General features: G+C 41.1%; 1 protein-coding gene across 1 annotated transcript in view; it reads right to left on the bottom strand.

The window, feature by feature from the left end:
- Positions 1-235: 235 nt before the first annotated feature.
- The window catches only part of grm2b (glutamate receptor, metabotropic 2b), a 33,031-nt gene continuing 23,134 nt past the window's right edge, over positions 236-10,132 (bottom strand). The window contains exons 3-5 of the mRNA XM_042506350.1: positions 6,903-7,740; positions 4,493-5,553; positions 236-484 (exon numbers count right to left, since the gene is read on the bottom strand). Of these exons, the coding sequence (XP_042362284.1) occupies positions 236-484; positions 4,493-5,553; positions 6,903-7,740 (2,148 nt within the window). The remainder of the gene's footprint in view (positions 485-4,492; positions 5,554-6,902; positions 7,741-10,132) is intronic.

Raw genomic sequence — 10,132 nt, 5'->3', positions numbered from 1 at the left:
TGGATTTTAATTGCTTAGCCAAAAGAGGAAAAAAAGGCTGGGAAAAAAAGTAAATAATGTCACATTGTTTTATTTTTGGTGGTATAAATATTGTAACACCTAAATGTACATCAGGATGCAATCCACTTATTGACTGCATTGTTTTTACTAATATGTCCTGTTTTGCAAACCTAAACTGTTGCTAGCTTTAAGGGTTGCAGCAGAAATTGCAGTGTCATTTTTGTTTACTATTTCTTTACAGTACTAGACAGAGATATGAGTACCCAATATAGTGGATACTTGTACCTTTCGAGTAGCTGGAGCTGGGAGCGGAGGCAGAGGCGGAGGCGGACACTGCGGCGCTGAAGCGGTTGGCTGTGACTCTGAGAGAGGCCACATTTTTTTGGGGCTGAAACAGGATGATGTGGACTTTGGGGGCAAAGAGGCAGCCAAGAACCACCGAACCACTCAGACTGACGGAGATGCACATGGTGGTGGTCTGCACCTGTGAGGAGACAGAGAGTATCAGTCTGCACTTGGATTTCTTTCTTTTGTCTTGAAAAGGACAAATGAAGTTTGTTCAAAGGCCACCTGGCCCCCAGCACCCTTCACACAGACAGACAGAGAGACAGACAGACACAGACACAGACACCTGTTACTTCACTACAGCCTTTGATCCAACAGTTCACAGTTATATTTATTTCCTGCTGTGGTGACGCCTAAATACAAAAAAATAACAGTTTCTGAAGTTTCCTCTTGCCCCTTTTGTGCTAAATCATCTAACCAACAGCTCCAAACCAATCTTAACTTCCCTGTAAAATGAATACTGTACATATGTGCTGTTCATTATATCCTTGTCTTTCAGTACACAAAACACCTCTCCTCTTACTTCTCTTACCTGACCTGGTTTAGTATGAGAGTCACAAGTTATCGTCATGTGCTTTATCTTTTCTGCCACATCCTAATTACTCACTTGTCACTTATTTTGTGTTGCAAATAAATACATGAATGATCAACATTATCTTATTAGGTCTCTCCAGAGTTAAAGGAAAACAGTGTAGGATTTAGGGCAGATTTAGCAGCATATAGTGGTAAGGACGGCAGATTGCAACTAAATGAAAATTCTCCCAGTTGGAATTCCTTCAGTGTTTATTGTTCAGGAGGTTTTAACTGGGAGCCAGATTATCTGCAGAGGTCTCATCCTCCCCAAAACAAACAGAACATGTGAGTTAAATTGGCAAAAACACTGAATAAAGACGTTTAATTTATTTATTTAGACTGTAGATATATGCACTGTAAAACCAACTTCTGTACATCTGTACTTCCTCCATTGCACCTTTTGTACATACATTTTCTGTTCTTTATATTCTGTTTTTCATTTTTATATTTTGAAATTGCTCCTATATTCTTATCTCTTATACTATTAAATTCTGTATCTTTTTATTCTCCCTTTATGTTAATTGTTTTACACCAAAACACAAGTCAAATTCCTTGTATATGCAAATGTACTACAAATAGAACAGATTCTGATTAAAGTTAGACATCAGTGTTTCTTCTACACTGTTTGGCTCCACACTTGGGCTGCTAGCCACACTATCTGCTAATGTATGTCACCTTTATTTTCTGATAGCCTAAGATCAAGATGTTCAGGAGGTTTTTACCAAGAGCCCAATTATCCGCAGGTCTCCTTCTCTCAAAAACAAATAGAAATGATGATTTAAACCAGTAAAGACATTGATTGAAGGAGTTTCACATTTTAAAAAAGAAAAAACAGAAGTGATTTTCGAATGCAAATGGCCCTATCTAGAGGCAGCCTTTGGTTTGTTCATCTGGGCTGCTGTAGAAACAGGGCAATGCAACATGGTGAACTACATAGACAAGGACCCCTATGTAGATATAAATGTCTCATTATAAGATAACAAAATCATAAGAATTATTATTTTCTGCTGATTAAAAACTAAATAAAACATTTTTATTGTATCATGTTCCTTTTCTGCCAATATATTCCACCATATCCTACACACTGGACCTAAAAATGTTAAAGGGGTGTGTTATAACTGCAATTTTGATTTGTTTCATGTTTTTTGCTATGATATGATGGATAATGCGCTGTGACTGTAATTAGTCACTTTTAAACTTGCAAAACTTAGAATTGCATAAATTTGCCCTAAGTGTCTATATCCTGCAGTCATACCACTAACCAAAACAAAAATGTCTCATGCAGTTATTATTCTAGTATTATTGACCACATTTCCATTTTCAGTTGTGTGTGTGTGTGTGTGTGTGAAGTTTTTAATTATGAATGTTAGCAATTCTAATTGTTTATCTGTATGTGCATGAATAAAAGTGCAAGAGGAAGGATGTGGAAAAAGCACAGCTGGCTGTCCTGGAAAGTCAGGGCCTTGTTAGTCATATTTCAGCTGCTAATGTGAGCTGACTGCTGGGGTCATCTTCCAGAGCAGCATCTCTTCCCACCCCACTGGTTACCCCTGCAGTCCAGGAACTTCTATTTGCAGAACCACAGCATGAAGTGAAATCCCTCCTAAACATACTGCGCAACAACACTGCAGAAATATGCAAAAGCCCTCATAAATTTAAACTCTAGACTACAACAATAACTGGTGAAAACACAGCCAGGACCGCAGGAAATATCACTTGTCTTTTGTCTGCAGCTTCTAATGTCTCTCAGGCATAAAGCTATTTCTATTTAACAGTTCTTTATACAAATAATTATTAAGCATCATTATAGGACATACTGCAGTGTGAAGTCTTCTGTGTTCGTACTTTAAAACTGACAGCAAAGAGAACGAGGGTTACACTTTTTGCTTTATTAAGTGCTCAGTGCCTTTATGAATCTTTTATCATTAATTTTATGGGTTGTTAAATACACTGTATACTTTTTCAAGAGATATTTGCATATTACTTTGGATTTAACTTCATATTATTAATTTAATTTTTTTTTACACTTTTCTTGTCTTCTATCATTTGGTATTTTAATTTACTGCAATTCCTACTTTGAGAATCTATTTGAAAATAAAGAATGTATGCATAGGTAATCAGTATATAGTTAGGCATTGACTGTTTCCAAAATGATGATTTTTTTTTTTTTTACTTTTGATCAAATAAGATGAATAAAATATGCAGGCCAAAGAGACCTGAAATAATTTCCATATTTCTGAAGATGAGAGAATATCTGTATCCATCTGTGAAACCTTGAGTTCATCATGATTCGCTGGGCAACAAGGCTGTAGTCTCTCATTAGAATATTTCTCTGCTATCCAACCCTAATTTGAAATGTGGCAACTGAGCCCACAGCCATTATTATTGGTGTCACACAGAACCAAATCACCAAGGTCTCTGTTGCAGTGCCAAACCTCTCATTCTTTCAATTACTCTGTGTGCTGCTTCTCCAGTATGAAGGCGCATATTCCACAATGTTTGGCCGTGGTCTCATGAATACCACCAGAGATCAGGAAAGGTAAAGGTTTTGGGTTCACGGCTTAGGTGGCAGAATGGCTGATCACTACAGACATGAAGAGCCCGAGGTACCTCATGATGATACAAAGCTTGTGTGATCTAGACGCCCCCCCCCCCCCATCTGTTTGCACAACAAAGGCCTTGTTGCACATCCAGACCAAATGCTATGGCAGTAGCCTTGAGTCTGCCCAAGGCACTGGCGCTCATAACTTACATAGTCTGTCGGCTTTATGCCCGTTATTTTGTGTTTTTGTCTTCCTTTACACTGCATGGGTAAATACATTAATCTGTCCTTGCAGCTATACATTTATACTTGGGAAAAACAAAATGTATATTCAAATTTTTTGGCCTGCTGCTGCATTTCAAACAAGTCCAGTAATAGCTATGCATATTAATTCAATGTTGTTTATGTGATGCAGGGTAAATGCAACCTTTAGCATTTGTGTGAAGGCTAAAGGCTACAAAACTTTATCCCCTTGTGACAACTCTGCAGTAGATATGCCATTTCCCCTCCGAGGATTAGAGAGGCACCGCCACTAAATGAGCCAGCACACTGCATTTATTTTTGACTACAGGTCATAATACTACTTGGTGAGATTGCTACATAGGGCCAATTGTGATTAAGTCTTAGCATCAAATAACAAAAACTACAATAAATCTCCAGAAATCATCGTTTGCACTTGAAATGTGTCATTAAGCATTTAGCAATGCTGCAAGTGAATGAATCAGTTTGACTGTCATTAATTATTTCTGTCTGTATATTTCAGCCTTATCTGTCTCCAGAGTCTTTGTTCTCGTCTTGAAAGATCCTTCAGCCCACATGAAACGAAAGCTCGCTCTTTCAAGGCTCTGGGTGACAGTGATCAAATGGAATGTGAAAGTGACACCCTCTTCTTTAGGAATGATAAACACACTAGGGATAGTCATTTATAGACGTTGTTTACATTATCCCAAAACTGTGGGCTTGGGAACTTTCCACAAATATTAAGTATAAATACTCAGTTGACTTGGTTTAAAAGAATTCACAGATAGTTACCCTGTAGTCGCTGGCGGTGACATAGAAGATGGGCTGGAAAGCGAGCCAGATGATGCACGTGGTGTACATGGTGAACCCAATGAACTTGGCTTCATTGAAGTTTTCAGGGCACTTTCGCGTCTTGAAAGCGTAGACGGTGCAGAGGACGATGAGGATGCAGTTGTAGGTGAGTGACATGAGCATGGTGGAGTCCCTGCTGCTGCACTTGAGGGTGACCACGTCTCTCCTCTCTGGGCTCACCTCCTTACGAACCCCGGGCACCTCCACCAGCAGCCAGATGACAGCCACCAGCAGCTGGCAGGAGATAAGAGCACCGCAGATCGCTACCTGGGAAGCAGGACTGATGAAGCGTGGACGCTGGGCTCCATCCTTCACCCCACTGAAGATGCGAGCGATTCGGTTGGTCTTGGTTAGAAGAGCTGAGTAACACACTGCAAACGAGGTGCCCAAGCCAAGTCGGCGTAGGGTACAGACAGCAGTGGAAGGTTTGGCAATGTAGATGAAGGTCATGAGGTAGCACATCAACACTCCCAGCAAGAGGATGTAAGAGAGCTCACGTCCACTTGCTTTTACCACAGGTGTCTCATTGTGCTTGAAGAAGAGGCCCACTACTGACAGAGTGCACAAGATGCCAAGGCAGGAGATGGTGACGGGACCAATGGCCCAGGCATCTTCCCAGCGGATGTATTCTTCAGGAAGATTATAGCAGCCAGTTAAGTTAGCCAGAGGCCACTGACCGAAGCTGCAGTCAGCACAGGTAAACTCATCCTGTAGGTACTGGTAGGGCTGGCAGGGGATGCAGATCCAGCAGCACACGTCTCCAGGCTGCATGCTCTTCACCTCGTTCTTCCTGCAAGGGTCACTGCATTGGGAAGTTGGTGGTACGAGGTCACGCCAGGGTACCAGGGTGGTGTTCAGGGTCAGGTTCTGGTCCCAGTAGCCGACTTTCCTGTAGACGAACTTCCCCTCTTCCTTGTGGTAATGGAAGATGTTGTAGCGGCTGATGCTGTCACCAAAGGAGTCGAAGCGCACCATGTTCTCAGTGTCGGGTCTGAATGGAGCTGGTAGGAAGCAAAAAACAAGGAAAATAGAAAAAGAGGGAAGAACTGATTATGTTTCTCAACTGTTCTGGATAAATCATAGTTTTACCTGCGTATCAGAGCTATATACATTCGTGTAGACATATATCATCCTACACCCTGCTGAAGGATGGTATATATAATTCAAACTAATGGCAGAGGTTGGATCTTGTCATTGTTTTGTAAGTCACAAGTAATGCTCAAGTCTTTGCATTCAAGTCCAAAGTTAAGTCTCAAGGCAAGACAGGTAAGTTGGAGTACAGTCCAAAGTCCTAAACTTTGTATTTCGAGTCCTAAACAAGTTCTATTGTGCTCTTCACCAACAGAGTAACAATATTCAATTAACAACAGAGTAATAATACATTAGATGTACAAAAAACAGAAATGCCTTTTAAAATGTGTACTTAGTTGCTAAAACAAGTTTGTTGCAATGTCTTGCCTTTCAATTTGTAATTTTGGACCAGCACATTTTGCAAACTGCAATTACTTTTTTTGTTGACCACTCATAGTTTTTGTACATTAATGAAATTATCTTGGTATCTTTTTTTTCAAAGTGACTCTCAGTAACATAACGTCAGTTCTTGGTTCAAACAAAGTGGATCTGGAGAATTAAGTGTTGTCTTGCAGGGAATAAATAGTGTTAATGATAGAAGATCCAACAAATGAAGGAAAATTAATTGGTTCACCGCACACTTTTCAAATAACATACTGATTTATCTTTGTGCTTGGAGGAAGATATCGAGTATTTCAAGTCAAAACACTCAAGTCAAAGTAAAGTCACAAGTCGCTGGTGTTTAAGTCCAAGTCGAGCTGCAATTCTCTCCATGTGAGTCCACACCTCTGACTAATGGCACTGTACGTTCCACTAGTATTTTCAATGGTGCTTCATTAAAAACAGTAGAATTACAACATAAAGAAATGCTTTCCTAATATATAATGTACTAAATGGCTGTAAATACTCAACACACCAATTTCCTGCCATTGAGGCTAAATGTGAGCATTCATTCATCTAACCAATATCCAATATTCTCAGAATAGCACGTTCCAGATAGGTTCCCCTCCCACTGATTCATCCATGGTAATTCATGAATAATTTTTGCTAATTGAATAATTACAAAGTTCTTTTTAGTGCTGCAGAGGAAATCATTTGAAGTCTTAATCCAGTGGCATGCTTATTTGCGACCCCGGTTTGCCTCACATTAAAATGTTCACAATGAATCTAATCCCATTCTCAGAAATTTAAAATAATCTCATGGAGTAGACACATATAGAACAAGCATACTTGTTAGAATGAAACATTTCTCTGTGTTTGCTCTCACTGCTGTGCTTACCATCAAACTTGGTCTTCAAGATGAACTCCTTGTAGAACCTTTTGCCGTTTCCTGGTTTCATGGCGTCACAGACCTTGGATGTGTTGGAGCATACTGCTTGCCTCATGTTGTGCAGAGCGTAGGCCATGGCATAGACTGCATTTACTACAAACATAATCTTAGACTCCTGCTCAAAAGTTCCATCTCGTAAGCTGTGTTCACTGCAGCCGTGTTCCTGGAGGCTACAGCCGAACCGGTGCTCCCAGAACTCCTTGAACCACGGGTTCCTTGTGTTGGTGTACGGGTTCAGCTTGGTGAAGTAATCTTCAAACTCTCTAATTGGGTAGGAGGCCAGCTCGATGGTGAAAGCCCCCTCTGCTGCTGTCTCGCTGCCCCTCACCACACTCTCCTGCGCCCCCCATCCATCGCTGGCCACCCAGGTGAAGGTGACGTTCATGCGAGCGGCGGCCACCAGCAGCTCACGGGCGTCTTCGCTGCGGGTGAACAGGATGACCACCTTAGCGTTGGACTTCTGCTGCAGAGCGCGGATCACATTATCGTAGCCCTGGCGGTTCATGGAGCGGCTCACTTTGGCTGAAGTGGCGATGCAGATTTGGCGACTGCGTGCCTCCTGCTGGAAGGCATCGATGCCAGTTTCACCATAGTCGCCCTCTGACGCTACTGTTGACACGTAGGTCCAGTTGAAGTAACGCAGAATCTCGGCTATGGCTTTGGCCTGGTAAAAGTCAGGGGGTACAGTGCGAGCAAAGTAGTCATAGCGGGTCTTATCGCTGAGCTTTGAGCTGGTGGAGGCATAGCTGATCTGAGGGATCTGAAACAATCGCAGGAGGTTGGCCACCTGGAAAAGAAGAACGAAAAGATTTTATGTTTATGTCATTAAGTCACTTTTATTGGTTATGCCGTCATAGTATGGATAGACACGAACCATGGCAGAAGCATCAAGCATGACATGCTAGGATCAAATGAAGGACTTTCTTGCTAAATTGTGTCATTTTATGCCGGTCTTACGCCAAACAGCTATTCAAGCATTTTCACTGTTGCAGACAGATTTCCAATGTCATGATAAAATCATGAGATTTTGGATCATTTGACTCACAGCTGCTTGAACTTTTTGTCATCTTGCCGTTCCAATAAAGTCAAAAATTTTTAATATTACCATAACGGTTAAATGTAAGCTCACACAAACAGTGAGGTTCAAGGACGTCAACACCGACGTCAACCAAAAGCAGCGCACTCTCAAGTACCGAACAGAAAGCAGCAAATCAGACAGACAATAAACATGGAGGGGACTCCAGGGAGAATCGCAAACTTTTGTAGGACAGTAAGACTTTGCTGTCCTAGTCTGTCCTTTCAGGATGTTGTAATCACAACAAATAACACAAATTCAGAAAATCCCTTTGAATTATGCTCAGCCTCGCAATTTTGTCCAATCATTGAACTTAACTGCAAATCTGACCATTCAAAACTGGTTAAATGTCATTTCATTGTAGAGGTGCACGCAGCATATTGATTTGCTCAGCTCCTCCTTGTCCTGCTCTCTCTGCCTAGTTTTCCTGTTCTCCTCTAAGGGTTGCGTCCACATTCTGTGATGTCTTCTCATTTTCTTTTTGGCTGTTTTTTTCATAACAATCCACTGCACAGACAAGGGCAGCTGTTGCCTAAAGCTGCTCCATTGTTTAGCAGTTTTTCTTCTTGGAAATTTCCACTAGGCAGAATGGCAGATCATCTCAAATGTAGTTACAGATGCCCAGTCTCAGCAAAATCTTTTAGTCTGTAACTAAAAACTCTGTGTCTTATGACACATTTTCTTTAGATGTGAGAGGGTGTTAGACTTTAGTCTTTCCAAAACCTTTTTAAAGCCTTGTAGTGTATGTTAGGCACTAGACGGCTCACCAGAATGTCCTGGAAAACACGGAGCTGAAATACGGTATAAAGCTCCGTCAAGCTGAGGGGAACTGCAGAGTTTGGTGATAATTATCTGTGGGTTTATCAATAAGAGCGACCCCTGTCACACCACAAAAGTCATTTTATCCATTGTTATTCTAAAAAATATTGATTATAGTCACTTTAACAGTCCTAGAATGATAGGGTTGTGGATTTTTTTATTTTGCAGAGGTAAGCATAATGTTACAATATTCCTGTGGTTTAAATGGCACTAGCCGATTGTTTTTAGTGCAATGAAGTCATATTTCCCCTCATGATGAAATTCATGATTTCAAAAACACCCTTTAATTCTAATAAAAGTCTTTGACTTCTTCAACAAAATGCTGCAATGCTCCATTTCAAGTTTCTCGAGTAGTTTTAAGCCCTTTTTGCTTTTCAGCTTGTAGATATCCATCTGGTCTGCAGGTGAAATGAAGCCATGAAAGGGCAGAGCTGCTGCCCGATGTGCTTCAGCTCTGTGGCAAAGCCTGGCAGTGGAAACAGCGACAATTCAATGTTCCTCTATCTCAAACTGTTTACTCTGTCAGGGATCCACATCACCAGCAGCTAGAGCCACAAATCCCTTTGCAGAGTGTGCCAGATAACAACATCAGCAACAATGGCACAGAGATAAGAATTTTATCAGCATGTTTCTGCTGTTTTCTTTAGTTAAAGCCATTCAGTCAAGTCATTAAAGTCTCGTGACAGATTCTGCCAGTTCTGATGCCTACCTAACCCAGAAAAGTATATTGATTTCTTTGCTGAGATGATAGTTGGTGGTGCTAAATTCAACAGGGGTGGTTGATAATCTCTGACTGAAATTCAGCGAGGCATCCATGTTGTACACAAGTCTGCCGAAAAGATTGTGTCAGAGTCATAGCATAAAATCACAGCAATTATTTTCCCACACAGCATTACGAAGCTAACTGTGACTGAGTGAGCTGGTGAAAACCTGTCATTTTGCAGGATTCCTCATGAGAAACGGGGGTGATTAGTTAATACCCATGTGCTTCAATATGACGACCTCCTCCCTGAGGTATCATTGTATGCCTGGAGGCTTCCCAATCAATGGCATCCCCCTGGATGTAATTGGAACCCTTCACACTCACACTAAGTCCCATTAAAAGCAACGTTCTCTGTTACAGCTTCCTCAATCCAACCCACATAAACAGGGCAAAAAATATTTTCTGTGTTATTATAAATCCCAAGTGTTTTATACTGTATGAGCACTTGGCTCACATTTTTTGTATGGGGTGCATGCCCTGAACATGTTACTCAAAAAACATTCTTTAGTCACGTTAGAAGCA

The sequence above is a fragment of the Plectropomus leopardus genome, chromosome 2, assembly GCF_008729295.1.
Source record: "Plectropomus leopardus isolate mb chromosome 2, YSFRI_Pleo_2.0, whole genome shotgun sequence".
Taxonomy (NCBI): domain Eukaryota; kingdom Metazoa; phylum Chordata; class Actinopteri; order Perciformes; family Serranidae; genus Plectropomus; species Plectropomus leopardus.
The sequence above is the reverse complement of the archived record's forward strand: the minus strand, read 5'-3'. Positions and strand labels throughout refer to the sequence as shown.